This window comes from Schistocerca nitens, chromosome 11, assembly GCF_023898315.1.
Source record: "Schistocerca nitens isolate TAMUIC-IGC-003100 chromosome 11, iqSchNite1.1, whole genome shotgun sequence".
In the NCBI taxonomy this organism is placed as follows: Eukaryota; Metazoa; Arthropoda; class Insecta; order Orthoptera; family Acrididae; genus Schistocerca; species Schistocerca nitens.
Genome location: NC_064624.1, coordinates 200433635 through 200460047, shown reverse-complemented (window position 1 = coordinate 200460047; position 26413 = coordinate 200433635). Strand labels below are relative to the sequence as shown.

General features: G+C 43.8%; 1 protein-coding gene across 1 annotated transcript in view; it reads left to right on the top strand.

The window, feature by feature from the left end:
- Positions 1 to 26413, top strand: part of LOC126212776 (uncharacterized) — a 153446-nt gene that overhangs the window by 62920 nt on the left and 64113 nt on the right. The window contains exons 5-7 of the mRNA XM_049940181.1: positions 403 to 440; positions 15549 to 15817; positions 21069 to 21429. Of these exons, the coding sequence (XP_049796138.1) occupies positions 403 to 440; positions 15549 to 15817; positions 21069 to 21429 (668 nt within the window). The remainder of the gene's footprint in view (positions 1 to 402; positions 441 to 15548; positions 15818 to 21068; positions 21430 to 26413) is intronic.

Genomic DNA, 26413 nt, shown 5'->3' with positions numbered 1-26413 from the left:
TACGGAGATGTTTAGCAAACTCGAGTGGCAGACTCTGCAAGAGAGGCGCTCTGCATCGCGGTGTAGCTTGCTCGCCAGGTTTCGAGAGGGTGCGTTTCTGGATGAGGCATCGAATATATTGCTTCCCCCTACTTATACCTCCCGAGGAGATCACGAATGTAAAATTAGAGAGATTAGAGCGCGCACGGAGGCTTTCCAGCAGTCGTTCTTCCCGCGAACTGTACGCGACTGGAACAGGAAAGGGAGGTAATGACAGTGGCACGTAAAGTGCCCTCCGCCACACACCGTTGGGTGGCTTGCGGAGTATAAATGTAGAGGTAGATGTAGATGTAGCATAGGTTCATTTATTTACCGTAAAATCTCAATGCATTTATGATCTGAAACCACCTCCAATTGTTCCAGGAGGCAGCCACAAGCGGATACACTTCAGATATTACACGGTAAGAGTTTCATTATTTTATTGATACATTTGTTTTGCATAGCAAGGTTGATGCCTTCCTATTTCTTTTTATTTATTTATTTATTTTATTTTATTTTTTTTTTCCCACATCTGCCTGGATTGTCCTTTAGAAATTATCACTGATTGTGGTTGCACATGAGGTAAATGTTGGTGTGATTCCTGTGAAAGGAACATGGTCAGTTTATTCCTCATCCATCCTTAATCCAAACTGGTGCTTTTCTAGTGATGCTGTTGTTGACCACTCGTTGAAACCAGACTTCCCTCCTGTAGAAATTCACTTCACATATGAATTTAATTTGTGAATAAAAGATAAATCTTCAGTAATCTTAAATACTCTAATATCACCAATAACTTATTGCTTGGCAAAAGTATCTTTGTTGTCTCTTTGTCTTGTGACAAATTGCTTTCTTCTCCAGAGCTCTAGGAACTGAAGTTCCTGCTTTTATCTTCCCTGTTATGTCTGTATAAGTAATATTCTTTACGACAAATATGGAAAGAAGGAAGCTTTAATTTCTCTTGGCATTTGCCTGGAGCTATTTAGGGAAATCGCAGAAAACCTAAATCTGGATGGCTGGACGCAGTTTTGAACGGGCATCCACCCGAATGCCAGTCCAGTGAGCTAAACACTACGCCGTCTCGCTCACTGTGGCAGGTGGGTGTGATCCACTTGTCTCCTCTTATTTTCATCAGTACCAGTAATTGGCTGTCTTATCCCTGTCTTGTCCGGACCTTTTAAACTGCCACAATGAACAACAATTCAGCACTTTCCGTTAAAGTAGTTCCTGTTTCAGACTGCTTGAGGATAATTTCGTTCCTGAATGTACCCGTTTAATATTTAACTGTGCATCTAGTCTAATATTTGTCAGAATTGAAATCACTATTGCTGCCATCACGTTATCCTCATAAAATCAAGTTCATCAGTGTGCAACTTCATGATTACCAATTAATAAAAAAATTCCTGCACAGAAGATGACACTTTTGGTTTTTATATCTCCCCCCCCCCCTCCCCCCTTCTGCTGGTCATGCACAGTGATCAGCCTTAATGGTCGAGCTGCTTGTCATCTGCTACAGCCGCATGCTGACTCCACTTGCCTCAGGATAGACTCTTCAAAACAGAAGTTTTTCTAGGTTTCAGTTCTCTGCACTAATAAATCATGAAACCTGAGGCAACACACAGAACTCTTGTCATATTCGTGTACATCATTACATCTACATTGTTACTCTGCAGTTCACACCTAAATGTTGGAAAGACAATTCATAGAACTCCTTTCAAACTACACTCCTGGAAATGGAAAAAAGAACACATTGACACCGGTGTGTCAGACCCACCATACTTGCTCCGGACACTGCGAGAGGGCTGTACAAGCAATGATCACACGCACGGCACAGCGGACACACCAGGAACTGCGGTGTTGGCCGTCGAATGGCGCTAGCTGCGCAGCATTTGTGCACCACCGCCGTCAGTGTCAGCCAGTTTGCCGTGGCATACGGAGCTCCATCGCAGTCTTTAACACTGGTAGCATGCCGCGACAGCGTGGACGTGAACCGTATGTGCAGTTGACGGACTTTGAGCGAGGGCGTATAGTGGGCATGCGGGAGGCCGGGTGGACGTACCACCGAATTGCTCAACACGTGGGGCGTGAGGTCTCCACAGTACATCGATGTTGTCGCCAGTGGTCGGCGGAAGGTGCACGTGCCCGTCGACCTGGGACCGGACCGCAGCGACGCACGGATGCACGCCAAGACCGTAGGATCCTACACAGTGCCGTAGGGGACCGCACCGCCACTTCCCAGCAAACTAGGGACACTGTTGCTCCTGGGGTATCGGCGAGGACCATTCGCAACCGTCTCCATGAAGCTGGGCTACGGTCCCGCACACCGTTAGGCCGTCTTCCGCTCACGCCCCAACATCGTGCAGCCCGCCTCCAGTGGTGTCGCGACAGGCGTGAATGGAGGGACGAATGGAGACGTGTCGTCTTCAGCGATGAGAGTCGCTTCTGCCTTGGTGCCAATGATGGTCGTATGCGTGTTTGGCGCCGTGCAGGTGAGCGCCACAATCAGGACTGCATACGACCGAGGCACACAGGGCCAACACCCGGCAACATGGTGTGGGGAGCGATCTCCTACACTGGCCGTACACCACTGGTGATCGTCGAGGGGACACTGAATAGTGCACGGTACATCCAAACCGTCATCGAACCCATCGTTCTACCATTCCTAGACCGGCAAGGGAACTTGCTGTTCCAACAGGACAATGCACGTCCGCATGTATCCCGTGCCACCCAACGTGCTCTAGAAGGTGTAAGTCAACTACCCTGGCCAGCAAGATCTCCAGATCTGTCCCCCATTGAGCATGTTTGGGACTGGATGAAGCGTCGTCTCACGCGGTCTGCACGTCCAGCACGAACGCTGGTCCAACTGAGGCGCCAGGTGGAAATGGCGTGGCAAGCCGTTCCACAGGACTACATCCAGCATCTCTACGATCGTCTCCATGGGAGAATAGCAGGCTGCATTGCTGTGAAAGGTGGATATACACTGTACTAGTGCCGACATTGTGCATGCTCTGTTGCCTGTGTCTATGTGCCTGTGGTTCTGTCATTGTGATCATGTGATGTATCTGACCCCAGGAATGTGTCAATAAAGTTTCCCCTTCCTGGGACAATGAATTCACGGTGTTCTTATTTCAATTTCCAGGAGTGTATTTCTCAATCAGTCCACTGTCAAATAGAACATAGCAAAGAGAGACTCCTAAATCTTTCCATACCTCTCTGATCATAATATTAATATCTGAACACCAAAACTGAGGTACCTATTTCTATGAGGCATGTTTTTTTTTTTTTTTTAAGTGAGGTCTGTTTTGTTGTAGACACTATAGTTCAATTCTTTTATCTTGGCAGTTCGCGCATGCCCGCCCAGACGCGGGAGATTGCTGTGTTGCCAGATGCACGCACCATTAGAAGCAGCACCATAGTATAGTTCGCAAACTGAACTTTTAGGGGGGAGCGCGCAGTTCATGAAGTAAAGCCACCACGGCCGCATTAACCCTTTCGCTGCTACAAAGACGTGCTCCCCCCATTCCGCGATGTGCGCGATTTTGTCATCACTGCACTGTTCGCCTGTGAAGACACACGGTGTTCCGACTGCTTTGACACACTTTATCATTCGATTTCACAAAAACTATTTGGCGCAAAAATTTGATTTTTACACATCTTCTTGACTGACGCCTTCCTCCCATAAATGGCTTAATTTTGTTTCGATGTTCAACGCAGTTATTGTGCAGCATTAGATGTAGTAAACCATTGCACGAAATTTTGAAGAGTTTGCACAGGTAAAAGTCCATAACGTATACTTTCCGCATGGTCGATTTTAGTTGCCACTAGAAATTTCAAAAAATTACATTCAAATGAATAAAATTCATAAAGTAAGACACTTCGATACTGTTTTTAAATTAAAAAAATATTAAGCACCGAACAAGGTTTGAACTCAGAACCTTTCGCTTAGTAGCTAAACGCTTTAACCATTATGCTAACGCAGCTCGACTTTAAAATTGCACGCAAAATACCGATAAACACTGTTGGTATGACTATGAATTACTCACAATAGGAAAGAAACAATTACCGCTGCTTTTTATTGCGAAAAAGCGGGTAGTGAGAATGATACAAACGCCTTTCCTTGCTATCGCCTGAATTAGGAGGCTTATTGCTTGTTTGGTTTAATTAATTAATAGAATATGAAGCAATTGGTATAAAGAATGCTTTTTCCAAACTTTCTATAAAAGAAAGTCTGCTATCAAGACATTGCTTTATTTATGACTGAACGTTTCTAAAACTGAAGACACTCGTCCGTGCTCTGCACCGCAGTCGAGCTCTGGCAACGTCGTTCTCTGTTCATTGGCTGACTGCGTTTTGTGACGTCAGATGCGCAGAACGAACATAAACTCGGCCGCCGTCGTAAATGACGCGCACTTTAGTAGTTCACGCAAATACCGCAACATGTGCATGCGTCGTGTACCGGCATGCCTCGGGAACAACTGTGCTCAGTTTCAGCTCTGTAGCTAACCTGTACGGTTCTGTTCAGTGCTTTCAAAGTGTTTCAGACTATCAACTCGCCCACCACATGTGAGGTTCACTAAGTGATACGGTTTTTGTCAGCAAGGAACCTGTCTTCTGCAGAAATTCAGCGACAGATTTGCGAAGAGTACGGTGATACTGTTACGAGTGAAAGCAAAGTGCATAAGTGAGTAGGAGGATTCAAAGATTGCTATGACGACGTCCACAATGAGGACTGCTCCGGTCGCCCTTCTTTGATTACAGACAATTTGGTGGCTTCAGTTGAAGCGAGGATTCGTGAGGACAGGCGCTTCTCAATAACAGTGAAACGTCCCCTTTCAACAATTTTACAGGACTGTGCTTAAACTAACGCACAATATTTTTTGCGCAACGCAATCTGACTTTCAAAAATCCCTACATATGAATGGCCCTGACTAACATTAACCTGTACTTTTCACAAATCACTTACCTCACAAAAATCTTCGCTGCTCAAGCTACTGCAATACAGCGAGCGCCACTACTGCCAGCTAAAAAGATTCAAACTTGATATCATCATATATGTAGCAGTTCATGACAAATTTCAAAACTCCGCCATCTCTCTCCCCACATCCACCACTGCTGGCGGCTCACCTCCAACTGCCCAACGCTACGCGCTGTTCACAGCCAGCTGCCTAACACTACAATGGCGAGTATTACAACAATGCAAAGCAGCCACAGGCTGCACACAGCACAGCCAGTGATTTTCATACAGAGGTGGCGTTACCAATAAAAAAACCTAAACAGCCTACTTACAACAGGTCTCTCAGACGAATTTCCTGACGTGTCGAGATCACCTAAAGTTTAGGAAACTGTGCTCCCTTTGGGTCCTGAAACTCCTAACAGAGGACCACAAAAACCAAAGATTTGAGTGTGTGTACAAGTTCTGGACTCGTTATCACGAAGAAGGTGATGCCCTCTCGAGTCAGATTGTAACTGGAGACGAAACGTGGGTTTCGCATATCACGCGCTAATTGAAGCAACAGAGCATGGAATGGAGACACACACACACTCGCCTGTCAAGGTGAAAGCCAAACTGACTCTGTCCCAGTGCAAAATCCTGACATTGGTGTTTTGTGATAGGCACGGTGTTTTGTGGGTCAACGTCATGCAACGAGGAACCACTATCAATGCAGAAGCATACTGCCAAACCCTCAGAAAGCTATGCAGAGCGATTCAAAACAAAGGGAATTGTCCTTCTCCACGACAATGCATGACCTCACACTGCAGGTCAGACCTGCGATTTACTGGACAGTTTTGGCTGGGAAGTCTTAGACCACCCACCGTACAGTCGTGATCTTGCGACGAGCGATTACCACCTGTTCCTCTACTTTAAACAACACATCAGTGGCAACCGTTACAATGATGACGACGTGAAAAAGGCAGTGAACTCATGGTTATCGGAGCAGGTGGCAAGTTTTTATGAAGAGGGTATTTTAAAATCGATTGAGAGGTATGATACGTATTTCAACAAACTATGTCGAAAAATAGAGTGAAGTATGTACTTTCTGAAAATAAATTTACTTTTTTGAAATAACCTTTTGTTGTGTTTGGAACACGTATTATGTTAGAGAATATATTACTTTTCTGGAGACTAGAAATCTACTCTGTAGGCATCAGCATGGGTTTCGAAAAAGACGATCGTGTGAAACCCAGCTCACGCTACTCGTCCACGAGACTCAGAGGGCCATAGACACGGGTTCCCAGGTAGATGACGTGTTTCTCGACTTCCGAAAGGCGTTCGATACAGTTCCCCACAGTCGTTTAATGAACAAAGTAAGAGCATATGGACTATCAGACCAATTGTGTGATTGGATTGAAGAGTTCCTAGATAACAGAAGGCAGTATGTCATTCTCAATGGAGAGAAGTCTTCCGAGGTAAGATTGATTTCAGGTGTGCCACAGGGGAGTGTCGTAGGACCGTTGCTATTCACAATATACATAAATCACCTTGTGGATGACATCGGAAGTTCACTGAGGCTTTTTGCGGATGATGCTGAGGTATATCGAGAGGTTGTAACAATGGAAAATTGTACTGAAATGCTGGAGGATCTGCAGCGAATTGACGCATGGTGCAGGGAATGGCAGTTGAATCTGAATGTAGACAAGTGTAATGTGCTGCGAATACATAGAAAGAAAGATCCCTTATCATTTAGCTACAATATAGCAGGTCAGCAACTGGAAGCAGTTAATTCCATGAATTATCTGGGAGTAGGCATTAGGAGTGATTTAAAATGGAATGATCATATAAAGTTGATCGTCGGTAAAGCAGATGCCAGACTGAGATTCATTGGAAGAATCCTAAGGAAATGCAATCCGAAAACAAAGGAAGTAGGTTGCAGTACGCTTGTTCGCCCACTCCTCGAATACTGCTCAGCAGTGTGGGATCCGTACCAGGTGGGGTTGATAGAAGAGATAGAGAAGATCCAACGGAGAGCAGCGCGCTTCGTTACAGGATCATTTAGTAATCGCGAAAGCGTTACGGAGATGATAGATAAACTCCAGTGGAAGACTCTGCAGGAGAGATGCTCAGTAGCTCGGTATGGGCTTTTGTTAAAGTTTCTAGAACATACCTTCACCGAGGAGTCGAGCAGTATATTGCTCCCTCCTACGTATATCTCGCGAAGAGACCTTGAGGATAAAATCAGAGAGATTAGAGCCCACACAGAGGCATACCGACAATCCTTCTTTGCACGAACAATACGAGACTGGAATAGAAGGGAGAACCGATAGAAGTACTCAAGGTACCCTCCGCCACACACCGTCAGGTGGCTTGCGGAGTGTGGATGTGGATGTAGATGTAGATGTAGATGTGTACTTACGTTCAAACGTACCTTACTTAAAAAACACACCTTGTTATATTAATTATACAACGAGGACAATGAATCATATCCAATTAGAAAGGTGCTCTGACGCACGCACATGAAGTCGTTGTCTGTGTAGCCATTAACAGAGGTAAAAGGAAATAGTCATACTCAAATGAGTAAAAGTTTCTCAAAGTACTATCAACTTATACCAAGCGTAGCGATTAGGTGCTATGTTAGAAATGACATATGAAACTCACAATGTATGGTGAAGTCAGATTCTAGTGATGTTCAAGTTAAAATGTTGCAGATGTTTCATTTGCAGTAACACACGGATACTGGGCAGTTACAATGCCACAATTGCTAGGTATTTGAAGATGTCAGCAGTGGAAAACGAACGAGCGAGGTGGCGCAGTGGTTAGCACACTGGACTCGCAATCGGGAGGACGACGGTTCAATCCCGTCTCCGGCCATCCTGATTTAGGTTTTCCGTGATTTCCCTAAATCGCTACAGGCAAATGCCGGGATGGTTCCTTTGAAAGGGCAGGGCCGATTTCCTTCCACATCCTTCCCTCACCCGAGGTTGCGCTCCGTCTCTAATGACCTCGTTGTCGACGGGACGTTAAACACTAATCTCCTCCTCCTCCTCCTCCAGTGGAAAACAAAACATCAAAGTAATGAAGCCTTCAGGGGCACGTCGTCGTTTATTGGCGTCGTTTTCCCACTTACTTTTGTCTAACCATGACTGGAATTAACTTCGTGTTCATTTACCACCATTGCTACAGAATTTGAAGTATGGTCCTGATTTTCAGTTTTTTTTTTGTTTTTTTTTCCATTTTGAATAGCTATGACTTCCATTGTCACACAAAAATTATATTTGTCTTGGGCTATCCCTCGAAGAAGAGCACTTAACGGGTGGGACTGAACGAAAGAGACGTAGGGAGAGAGAACTTTTCCATAGACATTGTAACATGACTAATGTGGACATTGATAATGATAAGTTTGTTGTTGTTGTGAAGGATACATTTAGATGTGCACTGTACGCAATTCCAAATAATTTTGAGTTGTAATTGCTGTTTGTTGAATTTACTTTGCAGATTTTGTACTGCAAAACATTTCGCATCTGAGTTTGCTTTACGTGACACAGCAGCATTCACATTTTGTCGTTATAAAGTGAAAGTTAATTTTCTGCCATTAACGCGATTTTTCAGGGCACTGTATCAAGGACTTGCTTCAAATGATCGAACAATTAATGAGAAGTCAAAGATTATTTCAATAATATTCTACATCTACGTGATTACTCTGCTATTCACAATAAGGTTCCTGGCAGAGGGTTCAATGAACCACCTTTATGCTGTATCTCTACCCTTCCACTCTCGAACGGCACGCGGGAAAAATGGGCTCTTGAATTTTTCTGTGCCAGCCCTGATTTCTCTTATTTTATTGTGATGATCATTTCTCCCTATGTAGGTGGATGCCAACAGAATGTTTTCACAATCGGAGGAGAAAACTGGTGATTGAAATTTCACGAGAAGATCCCGCCACAACAAAAAATGCCGTTGTTTTAATGATTGTCACTCCAATTCACATATCATGTCCTCTATTTCGCAATAGTACAAAACGAGCTGCCCTTCTTTGTACTTTTTTGATGTCATTCGTCAGTCCCATCTGATAGGGATCCCACACCGCACAGCAATACTCCAGAATAGGACGGACAAGCGTGGTGTAAGCAGTCTCTTTAGTAGAGCTGTTGCACCTTCTAAGTGTTCTGCCAATGAATCACAGTCTTTGGTTTGCTCCACCCACAACATTATCTATGTGATCGTTCCAATTTTGGTTATTTGTAATCGTAATCTTTAAACATTTAGTTGAATTTACAGCCTTCAGATTTGTGTGACTTATTGTGTGATCATAATTTACCGGATTTCTTTTAGTTCTCATGTGAATAACTTCAGCCTTTATTTTATTCAGGGTGAATTGCCACTTTTCACACCATACAGATATCTTATCTAAATCATTTTGCAATTCGTTTTGGTCATCTGATGACTTTACAAGACGGTAAACGACAGCATCATCTGCAAACACTCTAAGACGGCTACTGATATTGTCTCGTGTGTCGTTGATGTAGATCAGCAACAACTGAGGGTCTATAACACTTCCTTGGGGAACATCGCATATTATTTCTGTTTTACTCAATGACTTTCCGCCTATTACTACGAACTGTGACGTTCCTGACAGGAAATCACGAATCCAGTCGCACAACTGAGGCAATATTCCATAGGCACGCAGTTTGGTTAGAAGACGCTTGTGAGGAACGGTGTTGAAAGCCTTCTGGAAATCTATAAATATGAAATCAATTTGACGTCCCCTGTCTAAAGCACTGACTACTGCATGAGTATAAAGAGCTAGTTGTGTTTCGCACGAACGATATTTTCTCAATCCGTGCTGACTATGTGTCAATAAATCTTTTTTGTTCGAGGTACTTCACAATGTTTGAATACCATACACGTTCCAAAACCCTACTGCAAATCGATGTTAGTGATATGTGCCTGTAATTCAACGGATTACTCCTACTTCACTTTTTGGGTATTGGTGTGACTTGAGCAATTTTTCAGTCTTTAGGTACGTATCTTTCTGTGAGCGTCTGGTTGTATATAATTGCTAAATATGGAGCTATTGTATCAGGATACTCTGAGAATAACCTGACTGGTATACAATGTGGACCGGAAGCCTTGCTTTTATTGAGTGATTTAAGCTGCTTTGTGATACTGAGGATATCTACTTCTATGTTTCTCATCTTGGCAGTCGTTCTTGATTGGAATTCGTATATACAATGCAGTAGTTTCTATGCTGCTAAAATTTCAGACAGTTTTACATGGAGTGTATTAATTTTAAGGCACATAAGTTTTTTTATTACAGATCAGGTCCAGGACATTTACGTACGGTCGTTCACCACGTAATGCGCTGTTACATTTTTATGACATCGACTTACGACAGAGGTTATTTCTCCCTATTGGAAGGGTACATCCCTTTAATTGTGAACAGAAATGTTAGAAGCAGACACGCACGCCCCCTGCTGTGATGTTAGAAGCTGGCACAGCGCACGACACAGGGGGGCAGGTCTGGGTCGTCGGGCTGAGCTCGGCACACTCCACGAGCCTTGGGGTCTCGCTAATGGACGGCGGCAACTTTTGAGCCTCGGTGAATAGCGGACACTGAGAGAGTGAAAAGTACCACCACTCTAGGACAGCTGTCAGGGAAAAACAAGTTCCGGCCACACGGTTGGGCACCTTGCCCGTCGGTGATAAACTTGCAAACAGTAGCCACCATGGCTGGACTGACTGATCAGCGTAGATATTAAATAAAATGAATCTAATAAAAACTGATAATGCTGGTAATATTGTTACGAAGACAAAAATACAAGAAAATGTATCGGTGGAAACAAGATCTTCACCCAAAGAGTAATTTGCTAAATGTTTATTGTAGGAAATGAAGTTTGAAAAGAGGTCATAGCAGAGCTTTTAATAAGTAGTAATAGTAGTAGTGTGGTATTCTCCCTAACAGCAGGTCTTGTCATGGGTTAATCCTCTTCCACTTTCGTCTGTCCACAGCCAGTCTTTTCATTTCTGAATATTTGTCTCCTTTTATATTGTCCAGCATTTGATATCTTCTTTTCCCTCTTCCTTTTCTTCCCTCCACCATTCCTTCTATTCCTTCCTTCAGTAAACAGTCTCTTCTCAAACAGTGTCCAATCCAGTCCCATTTTCTCTTTCTTGTAACTTTCAGCATGTTTCTTTCTTCTCCAACTCTTCTTAATACTTCTTCATTCATCACTCAGTCTTCCCATTCCACTTTTTCCATTCTTCTCCATATCCACATCTCTAGTTCCGACAATCTTCTTTCACCTTGCTTCCTCAATGTCCAGGTCTCCGCACCATATAGTTCAACGCTCCAGATGTAACACTTAGCAAGTCTTTTCCTCAGATCTTTGTTTAGTGGTCCACAAAGTAACTTCTGTTTCCTCTTGAATTCTTCTTTTGCCATTGCAATTCTTTTCCTAATTTCTGTTGAGCTAACCGTATCACACAACGCCAAACATGAAATGACAGGAAACAAATCGCATGTACTCAGAATGTGAGAGATGAGATGGTGTGGTTGTGCAGAATTGGAAAGTGACGACTTCCGATTGTACTATTGAGGCAAAGATAAAAATAGAATGTATGGGGTTGGTATTTTGATAGGTAAAAGAATGAAGGGCAAGGTTATCAAGATTGAATATGTTAGTGGAAGAATAATGATGATGAGACTGAAAGTGAAAAAGAAAGACGTAGTTATCATCCAGGTCTATATGCCAACAAGTAATCATTCAGATGAAGAGGTAGAGGAATGTTACAGATGACAGAAAACTTAGCAGAGAGAGAGAGAGAGAGAGAGCAAAGAAATGCACGTATTGTTATAATGGGTGATTCGTATGAGGTAGTTGGTGAAGGACCAGAAGGAAAAGCTCTGGGTAAATTTGGACTGGGAGAAAGAAATGAGATGGGGCAAAGATTGTTGGAATACTGCAATGAAAATTTCATGGTAGTTGGAAATATTCTATTTGATAACGACAAAAGATGATGGTATACTTGGATATCTACGTACGAGGTGCTATCCAAAATTTTCAGGACTGGTGCTGCCATCTGTCGAATGCCGTACCTTTGGACCGACGGTCACCGTCAGCCTCGTGGTAGTTCCCACCCGCACGTACACATCCGTCCCAGTGCTTCTGCCACTGGTCATACATTTTCTGGAAGTCCTGTTCTTTGAGGGTGTTTAGGTTCGTTTGAGCAGTTACCAGAAAGCGCCAGACAACAGGCATTCTTCTGTAGCACTACATTTCGAAAGCTTCTATTCTCTCCTTGTCTAAACTATTTATCGTCCACGTTTCACTTCCATACATGGCTACACTGCATACAAATACTTTCAGAAACGACTTCCTAACTCTTAAATCAATACTGGATGTTAACAAATTTCTCTTCTTCAGAAATGCTTTCCTTGCCATTGCCAGTCTACATTTCATATCCTCTCTACTTCGACCATCATCAGTTATTTTGCTCCCCAAATAGCAAAACTCCTTTACTACTTTAAGCGTCTCATTTCCTAATCTAATTCCCTCAGCATCACCCGAGTTAATTCGACTACATTCCATTATCCTCGTTTTGCTTTTGTTGCTGTTCATCTTATATCCTACTTTGAAGACACTGTCCATTTCATTCAACTGCCTGAAGATGGTGAGCAGGAAACACATTGGAACATTGCAATGACACAACACCACAGTTCGGCTGACAAACCAATATTATTTCTCTGCCCTGCACGATATTACATTGCACTTCGCTGGCTCTTTTATTACTTGCTGTGTTTTACTATTACTCGCGTAACAACTCGTATATTAAATGAAATATGTTACTACGAAAAGAGCCCCGAAATACCTTTTAGTGATGCTGTGCCGTGACTTTCTTGGGATCATAATTTTCAACAAAAAGAAAAATATTATGTTCTTATTCTTCTGGATCTGGCTTTCTATTAAAGGAACGTTTTTTCGTTACTGTAACTCACTATAAATTTCAACATATCTTCCCTACTTCATAGTTATTGAAAAGGTTAATGAAAATTACCTTGTTATGAATACTGAGGTTACAGTTCGCAATGATTGTTCAACATCAAAATTTTGCAATGGATTTTTGTTAACAGTAAAACACCAATAAGTACCACGACTAGCACAAGAACATGAGACTATTATCGGAGAAAAAGACGTTTTTACTATAAGGTTTGCCAGACCAGAACTAAGCACAGCAAGATTTCTTTTATGTTATGAAGGTAAATTATCTTTTTTGTACTGTTAGTAATATATTATCAGCAGCCCGCGTCAACCTGCAAAACACATCATAAAATCTGCTGCTCTGCTCTGCAAGTCCGAAAGCTGAAAGAAATAATTTTATTTCACTATTACCTTCCCGCTTCTTTGCGGTATGATAGATTTCATTTAATGTAGTTTGAATGCGCCGCGGCAGCGGCTCGTTCGTTCGTAGCGCAGCTCTGCACCACGAATAATATTTAAATAACTGAAAATGTCTTAAAGGGATGGGATAATATACCGGGCAAGCTTATTACAAATCATAGTGCAAGGTTTCACTAAGTAACTCTATTCAAAACATTTAAATATGTTAATTATTACACACCTTTACAATGAGTACGTAATGGCGTACTTCTCTCAATCTTGACAAAAGAATGCTACGCTAGCATACACTATACTGTCACAGGCTGTCCTACTCACGTAACTCCAAGAAGACGACAGAGAAATTAATGTTCGTTCTGTATTACACTCCTGGAAATGGAAAAAAGAAGACATTGACACCGGTGTGTCAGACCCACCATACTTGCTCCGGACACTGCGAGAGGGCTGTACAAGCAATGATCACACGCACGGCACAGCGGACACACCAGGAACCGCGGTGTTGGCCGTCGAATGGCGCTAGCTGCGCAGCATTTGTGCACCGCCGCCGTCAGTGTCAGCCAGTTTGCCGTGGCATACGGAGCTCCATCGCAGTCTTTAACACTGGTAGCATGCCGCGACAGCGTGGACGTGAACCGTATGTGCAGTTGACGGACTTTGAGCGAGGGCGTATAGTGGACATGCGGGAGGCCGGGTGCACGTACCGCCGAATTGCTCAACACGTGGGGCGTGAGGTCTCCACAGTACATCGATGTTGTCGCCAGTGGTCGGCGGAAGGTGCACGTGCCCGTCGACCTAGGACCGGACCGCAGCGACGCACGGATGCACGCCAAGACCGTAGGATCCTACGCAGTGCCGTAGGGGACCGCACCGCCACTTCCCAGCAAATTAGGGACACTGTTGCTCCTGGGGTATCGGCGAGGACCATTCGCAACCGTCTCCATGAAGCTGGGCTACGGTCCCGCACACCGTTAGGCCGTCTTCCGCTCACGCCCCAACATCGTGCAGCCCGCCTCCAGTGGTGTCGCGACAGGCGTGAATGGAGGGACGAATGGAGACGTGTCGTCTTCAGCGATGAGAGTCGCTTCTGCCTCGGTGCCAATGATGGTCGTATGCGTGTTTGGCGCCGTGCAGGTGAGCGCCACAATCAGGACTGCATACGACCGAGGCACACAGGGCCAACACCCGGCATCACGGTGTGGGGAGCGATCTCCTACACTGGCCGTACACCACTGGTGATCGTCGAGGGGACACTGAATAGTGCACGGTACATCCAAACCGTCATCGAACCCATCGTTCTACCATTCCTAGACCGGCAAGGGAACTTGCTGTTGCAACAGGACAATGCACGTCCGCATGTATCCCGTGCCACCAAACGTGCTCTAGAAGGTGTAAGTCAACTACCCTGGCCAGCAAGATCTCCGGATCTGTCCCCCATTGAGCATGTTTGGGACTAGATGAAGCGTCGTCTCACGCGGTCTGCACGTCCAGCACGAACGCTGGTCCAACTGAGGCACCAGGTGGAAATGGCATGGCAAGCCGTTCCACAGGACTACATCCAGCATCTCTACGATCGTCTCCATGGGAGAATAGCAGCCTGCATTGCTGCGAAAGGTGGATATACACTGTACTAGTGCCGACATTGTGCATGCTCTGTTGCCTGTGTCTATGTGCCTGTGGTTCTGTCAGTGTGATCATGTGATGTATCTGACCCCAAGAATGTGTCAATAAAGTTTCCCCTTCCTGGGACAATGAATTCACGGTGTTCTTATTTCAATTTCCAGGAGTGTAATTTGCATATCACAGCATCTTCTTCCTGTCGGTTAAATTTCGCGTCTGTAGCACGTCATCTTCGTGGTGTAGCAATTTTAATGGCCAGTAGTGTATATATAGTCCCTCGAGTCACACTGAGGTGTCTGGCGGAGAGTACTGTATTTATAGTAGTCACACATTCTCATCTTTGTTTGATATTTAATAAGTATCGTCTGTGGCGGTTTCAGTACTCGCCGACACAGATATTATCTGAAATAAATAAATAAAAAAAACAGAACATAATTTGATACAAGAACAAAACATGACACACAATGTTTTCTCTTTATTTCATAATATGTCTTTTGCTAAGAGACGTTACAACGGAGATGAGTATCTCTGTGTACGGTCAAACTACCTGCCCACTGTACAGTTCCTACGTTTGCCATTTGCAGACCCGCAGTGTGGCGAGATGTTCGAGAATGGCAAATTCTGCTGCCGGCACGTGAAGAGACCGAACTGCAGGGGTCTCGTGGTGGCGGTGCCCACGCGCCTTTTGCATCCGCACCTCGGCCGCCGCGAACACCACCGCCGGCAACACGACACACCCTACACGAGCCCGTCAGAATACCGGCAGCTGCCGGAGACCGCAGGCGGCGCTGCCGTAGGCGGCGCCGAGACGCGACCGTCCCATCCGCTCTGCACTGGGTACGAGGACTGCACGGTACCTTATAATGTGACTGGACTCTCCAAAACCTACGAGGTGTGGCTAGAAAAAAACCGGACTAGTACTGGTGAAACAATAAAACGAATGCAATAAGGCTGAAAGTCGCGTGGCCTGTCACGTGACTCTCGCTCCGCCTACTGCTCGAGTTTCATCTGCCTCCTGCACTCAGTCTGCCCGTGGCGTCTGTTTTAAGTAGTTGACGTTTTGTCTGTGCGTCGGAAAATGTCGAGTGTACAGAAAGAACAGCGTGTTAACATCAAATTTTGTTTCAAACTAGTTACAACAAGTGTACGGCGATGATTGTTTATCGCGAACACAAGTGTTTGAGTGGTTTAAACGATTTAAAGATGCCCGCGAAGACACCAGTGATGACACTCGCACTGGCAGACCATTGTCAGCAAAAACTGATGCAAACATTGAAAAAAATCGGTAAACTTGTTCGACAAGATCGCCGTTTAACAATCAGAGCAGTGTCTGAGTTAACAGGAGTTGACAAGGAACAAGTTTACCGATTGTTTCAATGTTTGCATCAGTTTTTGCTGACAATGGTCTGCCAGTGCGAGTGTCATCACTGGTGTCTTCGCGGCCATCTTTAAATCGTTTAAACCACTCAAACACTTGTGTTCGCGATAAACAATCATCGCCGTACACTTGTTGTAACATTACAAACGTTTCACTTGCAGATTTTCCTAGTTTGAAACAAAATTTGATGTTAACACGCTGTTCTTTGTGTACACTCAACATTTTCCGACGCACAGACAAAACGTCAACTACTTAAAACAGACGCCACGGGCAGACTGAGTGCAGGAGGCAGATGAAACTCGAGCAGTAGGCGGAGCGAGAGTCACGTGACAGGCCACGCGACTTTCAGCATTATTGCATTCGTTTTATTGTTTCACCAGTACTAGTCCGGTTTTTTTCTAGCCACACGTCGTATGTGTCATCTCACATTTTTATTAATCTAAAATTCATTATAATTCTTCGTACTCTCTCACTCCATAGGGTTAAGACCAAATGAAATTATATGGTCCCAGCAATCTTTTCAGTTCTCAAAGATTTGTGATGTATACAGGGTGGTCCATTGATCGTGACAGGGCCAAATATCTCGCGAAATAAGCGTCAAACGAAAAAACTACAAAGAACGAAAGTCGTCTAGCTTGAAGGAGGAAACCAGGTGGCGCTATGGTTGGCCTGCTAGATGGCGCTGCCATAGGTTAAACAGATATCAACTGCGTTTTTCTAAATAGGAACCCCCATTTTTTATTACGTATTCGTGTAGTACGTAAAAAATATGAATGTTTTAGTTGCACCACTTTTTTCGCTTTGTGATAGATGGCGCTGTAATAGTCACAAACATATGGCTCACGATCTTTGACGAACACTTGGTTACAGGTAGGTTTTTTAAATTAAAATGCAGAATGTAGGTACGTTGTTCCAATGTGATACATGTACCTTTGTCAACTTATCATTTCTGAGAGCGCATGCTGTTACTGCATGATTTCCTGTTAATACCACATTAATGAAATAAATACTCAAAATTATGTCCGTCAACCTCAGTGCATTTGGCAATACGTGTAACGACATTCCTCTCAACAGCGAGTAGTTCGCCTTCCGTAATGTTCGCACATGCATTGACAATCCACTGACGCATGTTGTCAGGCGTTGTCGGTGGATCACCATAGCAAATATCCTTCAACTTTCCCCACAGAAAGAAATCCGGGGACGTCAGATCTGGTGAACGTGCGGTATGGTGCTTCAACGACCAATCCACCTGTCATGAAACATGCTATTCAGTACCGCTTCAACCGCATGCGACCTATGTGCCGGACACCCATCATGTTGGAAGTACATCGCCATTCTATCATCCAGTGAAACATCTTGTTGTAACATTGGTAGAACATTACATTGGAAATCAGCATACATTGCACCATTTAGATTGCCATCGATAAAATGGTCGCCAATTATCCTTCCTCCCATAATGATGCGCCATACATTAACCCGCCAAGGTCGCTGATGTTCAACTTGTCGCAGCCGTCGTCGATTTTCCGTTTCCCAATAGTGCATATTATGCCGGATTACGTTACCACTGTAAGTGAATGACTTCGTCGCTAAATAGAATGCGTGCAAAAAATCTGTCACTGTCCCGTAATTTCTCTTGTGCCCAGTGGCAGAACTGTACACGACGTTCAAAGTCGTCGCCATGCAATTGTAGGTGCATCGAAATATAGTACAGGTGCAATCAATGTTGACGTAGCATTCTCAACACCGACGTTTTTGAGATTCCCGATTCTCGCGCAATTTGTCTGCTACTGATGTGCGGATTAGCCGCGACAGCAGCTAAAACACCTACTTGCGCATCATCATTTGTTGCAGGTCGTGGTGGACGTTTCACGTGTGGCTGAACGCTTCCTGTTTCCTTAAATAACGTAACTATCCGGCGAACGGTCCGGACACTTGGATGATGTCGTCCAGGATACCGAGCAGCATACATAGCACACGCCCGTTGGGCATTTTGATCACAATAGCCATACATCAACACGATATCGACCTTTCCCGCAATTGGTAAACGGTCCATTTTAACACGGGTAATGTACCACGAAGCAAATACCGTCCGCACTGGCGGAATGTTACGTGATACCGCGTACTTATACGTTTGTGGCTATTACAGTGCCATCTATCACGAAGTGAGAAAAGTGGTCCAGCTAAAACATTCACATTTCTTTATGCACTACACGAATATGTAAAAAAAAATTAGGGTTTCTATTTTAAAAAATGCAGTTAATATCGGTTTGACATATGGCAGCGGGCCAACCATAGCGCCATCTGTTTTCCCCCTTCAAGCTAGACGAGTTTCGTTCTTTGTAGTTTTTTTGTTTGATGCTTATTTCGTGAAATATGTGGCCCGGTCACTATCAATGGACCACCCTGTACATGCAGACTGAAGTAACAAACGGAAAGTAGTACCTAGGCCGGGATTCGAACCCGTGTCTCCTGCTGACTGGGCAGATGCGCCGACTGCTACGCCACCCTGGCACAGTGGATTTGCAGAGCTGCACGGACTGCCCTAGCGTGCCTCACCCCACTTAGTATTCCCCTCAAACGTGAACAGCATTACAGAGGCTCTCCGACTCTATCGGTCCAGCACTTCAGGACTGAACAAAATGGTAGTTCCTAATTGAAACCCGAGTGTAGGTACTATACTCAAATGAAACCGTATGGTCCCAGACATCTTTTCAAGTCTCAGACATCTGTGATGTTTGTATGCAGACTGAATAAAAATTCATCAGGTTGCCCTCCATGGGGTGGGTGCATGCAACGACTGTGGTTATATTGGGTTAGATAGAGCAGCAATCAGTCGTAGGCGTATTGAAATGACGCTTACAAGCGCTACTAGTGCCAACAAAGTGCATTTTGTAAATAAAGTTCACGTTACATCTTTAGTCAAGTAACAACTAATTAAGTTAAGACAGGTCCCAACACGACAAAATATGCAATACTTCCTATAACGTACTTAACTTAATGTAGCCATATAAGTTTTATAATTAATTTTAGCTCATGAGGCGTGAACTGTCACTGTTACGTGCTATAGTAGTTTTAAACATCTAGCACATTACAGACATGAGAAAAAGAATTGTAATTTTACGTAATAATTTCATGTTACTACTTACAAGGGAACATCCCCATCGCACCCCCCTCAGATTTAGTTATACCACGGGACCACGGCGCTCCTCGCCTCACATTGCCCTTAATGTTGCCTATCTTACGCATGGACGACCCAGTTTGTATATTTTGCTTATTTTTTCGTAGTTCCACACAACTTCTTCCTGTTTTTTCGATCGATCTGTGTTCAGTTTTTCAAGGCCTATCCACTGTGCCAACTTGCAACTAAATCTGAGGGGGGTGCGATGGGGATGTTCCCTTGTTAGTTACTATACAACATAAATATTTAAAAAAAAAGTCGTCAAAACTGTAAACTTCAGGCGCAGCTCATAGAGGGCGCCATACGCAAAACCAATGTGTACTGCGAAACCAACAAATAATTTTACGACAGTAATGGTTGAACTGTGTAAACATTCACTTGAGCACGAACAACTGCTACAATTCCGCACTGGTATGTAATGTTAACATTAAAACACTACGATATGATGGACTTATAACTTTTGTAAATCACATTACAATATATACTGTTGTATTTGTTTTAGCTTTGATAATGACCTGACACAGGTCGAAATCTGATGTGCGTTGTGACTATAAATGTCATATTAAAGCAACTTAATTCTGCGAGTTTTGCTATTTGGGGAGCAAAATAACTGATGATGGTCGAAGTAGAGAGGATATAAAATGTAGACTGGCAATGGCAAGGAAGGCGTTTCTGAAGAAGAGAAATTTGTTAACATCGAGTATAGATTTAAGTGTCAGGAAGTCATTTCTGAAAGTATTCGTATGGAGTGTAGCCATGTATGGAAGTGAAACGTGGACGATAAATAGTTTGGACAAGAAGAGAATAGAAGCTTTCGAAATGTGGTGCTACAGAAGAATGCTGAAGATTAGATGGGTAGATCACATAACTAATGAGGAAGTATTGAATAGGATTGGGGAGAAAAGAAGTTTGTGGCACAACTTGAGCAGAAGAAGGGATCGGTTGGTAGGACATGTTCTGAGGCTTCAAGGGATCACCAATTTAGTATTGGAGGGCAGCATGGAGGGTAAAAATCGTACAGGGAGACTAAGGGATAAATACACTAAGCAGATTCAGAAGGATGTAGGTTGCAGTAGGTACTGGGAGATGAAGAGACTTGCACAGGATAGGGTAGCATGGAGAGCTGCATCAAACCAGTCCCAGGACTGAAGACCACAACAACAACAACAACAACAACAATTCTACGACTGATTGCTGCTCTATCTAACCTTGAATAAAAATTTGTTAGCACTTAAGGTATGCGGAACAAACTCTGTATGCACTTGTCTGTTCAGTGTGCTAGGAAAGTCCTTGCAGTCGTGCGAATGCACTGTAGTGGTTATCGCACCTGCCTAGTGAGCGAGAGACCATCATTAGAATCCCGTCCTTAGTGCAAATTTTCATTCGTCACTTCACTCTGCATATGTACACTCGGACGTGAAACAAAATGGTATAGGCGTGCGTATTCAAATACGGAGATATGTAAACAGGCAGAACACTCTCCACATTAGGTCTGAATGCGTTGCTTTATCTACTACAGAGCACCTCAAATCTTTAATCATTAATTAGCATCTTTGTCGCACAGCACCGCCACCTCGACCCCGGCCGGCTCGTCGGTTTCTGAGGTCGGCGGCACCGGACGGGCCGCCCTCGACTCGTCACAATCTGGCTCTGGCCGTGGCCGACGCGGCGGTGAGAACCGGACGTGGGACGAGACGAAACTGGCGGAAGCCGCCACTGTTCCGACCTCTGCATCTGGCCGCACTGCCACCGGTGACGGCTCTGGGGGAACCGCCACGGGCAGTGCTACTGGTGGGGTGGACGAAGAGCGGCTTTTCGGCGATACCGGCTCGGCCCGTACTGTCGACACGAAGCCGCCGATCTGCTACGCGAAGCTCATCGCTATGGCCATAGCGGATTCACCGCAGAGGTTCGTACTGCTACAACTCTTTAATGCAGGGCTTCACAACATACGTGCTCGCGGAGCAAGCTGTGAGCAGCAAGGCGCGAGCACGGAGCAGCGCGAGCACGCTACCCCCACTACCGGACCAGAGCGGAGAGTGGGGAGAGTCACGTGGGGCGCACAACAGCTGCCGCCAGTCGATGTAAATCCGCGGCCACCTGCAGGGATATCACTCACGAATTATTACTGCGACAAATGAAACAAATAAAGGAGAATGTACACGTGCCACATAATTTTATTAGCTTAGTGTATGCCTCTACATTTGCATTAATTTGTGAACTGTTACACAATAAAAGGTGTCACTGAAGTGTGGGATTCTCGGTTATCTTGTACTTTTTGCCCTTCACAATTGCGTCTATGTTCGGAGTAATTGTTCTTGTGCATTGTAGGCGCAGCATGCAGTTTAAATTTCGATCAGACAATTGGTTTCTCAAGCGCGTCCTGTTACATTTCATTGCAGAGAACAGTTGTTCACAAACATAAGTGGAACTGAACATTGATATTATTGTAGCCGCCAGTTTGTGCAAACGAGGAAATCTATCCTGAGGGAAGTGTCTGTAGAATTCCAAAATGTTTTTCTTGTTCTGAAAGTTGTCTCTGTATTCTCTGTCACACTGCAGGTCAATAATTTCTTGCTGCAACTCAGGACGAATCTTTTAAATATTCGCTGAATATGGAGAGAACAGATCAAAATCACTGTCTAGTGCTGTCAGATCTCGAAAGCGCTGATCAACTAAACAATGTGAATAACGTTCACAGTCTTTGTGAACATCTTGCATGGATGATAATTTAGGAAAATGAGCTAGGTTTCCTGTTTCCAGCTGACACACCCAAAGTGTCAATTTCATTTTAAAAGCTCGTATTCGATCTATGAAATGAGTAATTAGCAGATCTTTACCTTGTAGTAAAATGTTCAAAGCATTCAGATGGCTAGTTAAATCTGCTAAGAACGCGAGATTACATTCAAACGTGCGCGCGCATTTCCCCTCCCTCCCTACTCCGCGACCTTGCACCTGCTCGCGAGCACGTGCCTGAGCAGACGCGAGTACTCGCGCTCAAAACCGGCCAGTTGTTAAGCCCTGTTTTAATGAAAACACACTCCATGTTCTTAATACATGCCACTGTAGTTTGGTACTTCCCATACTATCTAACAAATGTTGTTGTTGTTGTTGTTGTTGTCTTCAGTCCTGAGACTGGTTTGATGCAGCTCTCCATGCTACTCTATCCTGTGAAAGCTTCTTCATCTCCCAGTACCTACTGCAGCCTACATCCTTCTGAATCTGCTTAGTGTATTCATCTCTTGGTCTCCCTCTACAATTTTTACCCTCCACGCTGTCCTCCAGTACTGAATTGGTGATCCCTTGACGCCTCAGAACATGTCCTACCAACCGATCCCTTCTTCTAGTCAAAACGTAGAAGAATCTTTTTACCCATTCGCCAAGTGTACAAATTAGGTGGGTCGACAACATATTCCTGTCATGTGACGCACATGCCATCACAAGTGTTGTATAGAATATATCAGACATGTTTTCCAGTGGAGGAATCGGTTCACCTATGACCTTGCGATCAAATGTTTTCGATTCCCATTGGAGTGGAACATCCTTTCGTCTACTAATCGCACAGTTTTGCAGTGCGGTCGCAAAACAGAGACACTAAACTCATTACAGTGAACAGAGAAGTCAATGAACGAACCGACAGATCATAACTTTGCGAAAATAAAGAAAGTAAACTTTTCACTCGAGGGAAGACTTGAACCGAGGACCTCTCGTGTCGCAGCTGTTCACGCTAACTGCGGGACCACGGCGCTCCTGAGCTGACACTGTCCTTGATGTTGCCTATGTTGGCATGGACTACTCAGTTTGTATATTTTGCTTGTTTTTTTCACAGTTCTACACAACTTCTTCCTGTTTTCTCGATTGATATGTGTGCAGTTTTTCAAGGCCTATCCACTGTGCCAACTTATAACTAAATCTGAGGGGGGTGCGATGGGGAGGTTCCCTTGTAAGTATCGCCAAAATACCCAAAAAGTACCGTGTTAACTAATGCAGTCAAAAACAACTCGTATCTAAGTAAATATTTCTCCAAATTTTACTTCCCAACACAATATCTGACTGTGCATTTATCCCAGTTTAGCATACAATAAACATATTAAATAAAAATTAAAAAAAGTTTGCTTCTAACATCAATAAACAAAAGGATACCAAAGTTGAGTGATGAACCCACAATTTTACATGACTCTCATTCAAAGTAATCACAACCCATGTGGTTTGACAGCAACCCACCTTTGAATTACCCACTAGAGAATGTTAGCACCAGTAGCAAGCGAGCTTCACTGTCATGGGTCAACGTTTAAGAAATTGATGGCGGGCGCACTTGTCCCAGTAGCAAAACATTACAATACTTCTGGTAAAATGTTACGCCACACCAATTTAGACACATACCCTCCAAAAGTTATAAAAAATATACATGCAGCGGCAGCGGATTTAAAATGTAAAAAAAATGGAAATAATTAAAAGGGGGAAATGGCTACTGCTAAAGAAAGTCAACAATGTCTACATAGAACACACCACTTCGTGGATAACACTTTTATTATGGAAATGGAAGAGGATGTAGATGAAGATGAAATGGGAGATAAGATACTGCGTGAATTGTTTGACAGAGCACTGAAAGACCTGAGTCGAAACAAGGGCCCAGGAGTAGACAACATTCCATTAGAACTACTGGTGGCCTTGGGAGAGCCAGTCATTACAAAACTCTACCATCTGGTGAGCAAGATGTATGAGACAGGCGAAATACCCACAGACTTCAAGAAGAACAAGAAGAATATAATAATTCCAATCCCAAAGAAAGCAGGTGTTGACAGATGTGAAAATTACCGAACTATCAGTTTAATAAGTCACAGCTGCAAAATACTAACGCGAATTCTTTACAGACGAATGGAAAAACTGGTAGAAGCGGACCTCTGGGAAGATCAGTTTGGATTCCGTAGAAATGTTGGAACACGTGAGGCAATACTAACCTTACGACTTATCTTAGAAGAAAGATTAAGAAAAGGCAAACCTACGTTTCTAGCATTTGTAGACTTAGAGAAAGCTTTTGACAACGTTAACTGGAATACTCTCTTTCAAATTCTGAAGGTGGCAGGGGTAAAATACAATTTGTACAGAAACCAGATGGCAGTTATAAGAGTCGAGGGGCATGAAAGGGAAGCAGTGGTTGGGAAAGGAGTGAGACAGGGTTGTAGCCTCTCCCCGATGTTATTCAATCTGTATATTGAGCAAGCAGTAAAGGAAACAAAAGAAAAATTTGGAGTAGGTATTAAAATTCATGGAGAAGAAGTAAAAACTTTGAGGTTCGCCGATGACATTGTAATTCTGTCAGAGATAAGAAAGGACTTGGAAGAGCAGTTGTACGGAATGGACAGTGTCTTGAAAGGAGGATATAAGATGAACATCAACAAAAGCAAAACGAGGATAATGGAATGTAGTCAAATTAAGTTGGGTGATGCTGAGGGAATTAGATCAGGAAATGAGACACTTAAAGTAGTAAAGGAGTTTTGCTATTTAGGGAGTAAAATAACTGATGATGGTCAGAGAGGATATAAAATGTAGACTGGCAATGGGAAGGAAAGCGTTTCTGAAGAAGAGAAATTTGTTAACATCGAGTATAGATTTAAGTGTCAGGAAGTCGTTTCTGAAAGTATTTGTATGGAGTGTAGCCATGTATGGAAGTGAAACATGGACGATAACCAGTTTGGACAAGAAGAGAATAGAAGATTTCGAAATGTGGTGCTACAGAAGAATGCTGAAGATAAGGTGGGTAGATCACGTAACTAATGAGGAGGTATTGAATAGGATTGGGGAGAAAAGAAGTTTGTGGCACAACTTGACTAGAAGAAGGGATCGGTTGGTAGGACATGTTTTGAGGCATCAAGGGATCACAAATTTAGCATTGGAGGGCAGTGTGGAGGTTAAAAATCGTAGAGGGAGACCAAGAGATGAATACACTAAGCAGATTCAGGAGGATGTAGGTTGCAGTAGGTACTGGGAGATGAAGAAGCTTGCACAGGATAGAGTAGCATGGAGAGCTGCATCAAACCATTATCAGGACTGAAGACCACAACAACAACAACACGTTATGTGAATGTCAGCCAAAAGGAAAAGAAATTACTAATTAAAATAGTTTGCAATAATTTTGAGCCTTTGAGAGGAGAGCGCTGCTCTTAAATCTTCTCTTGTGACGACGGTCGCGATGTCGACGGCAGCTGGCTGGTCCTGGTTAAAGGCTGAGATCTGCTCCCACGGTCGTGTGATTGCAGCTGATGATGTTTTCCTCGTAATCGGGCGGGTGGTGGTATTCATTAAGCTGCACATCTGATTACAGTGGCATTTCTCAGGCCACAGGCTGGTCGATGTAATTGTTGTTACAGATGTCCGTATGTGCACAGTTTTAATGTTTCTGGCGCACGCAATTTAAGTTTACTTATGCCACATGCAGTTTATAAAACTTGCCGACTACGAATTGCCTTTCTACAGAATTCGCATTACGAGTGCCGCGATCGCGAAAAACCGTCCTGGGCGGAAATGTACTCACAGACAATAGACAGTTCGCATACGTTCAGAATGACTGTTACTGATTGTAGGCATCCTGTAGTTCATCGAAACATGAATAAATACGTAAGTCCACAGTACTTGAGTGTACGAAAACACAGTCAAAATACAAGCGCAGTTCAATTCACAGACACAGAGCTACAATACCGTCCATTCTCGGTTGCATTGTCATAGTTACTTCGTCTCACGGCACAGTCTCAGAAATTACTTCGCCCAGTTTCTACACTCACTATTATCATATCACGTCCTGGTATAAAACAGTCATTAAAAACGTACATCGCTTGCCACTAAACTCAGTCTTTACCAGCTCGTAAAAGTCACGACTCCCACAGTAAAACATG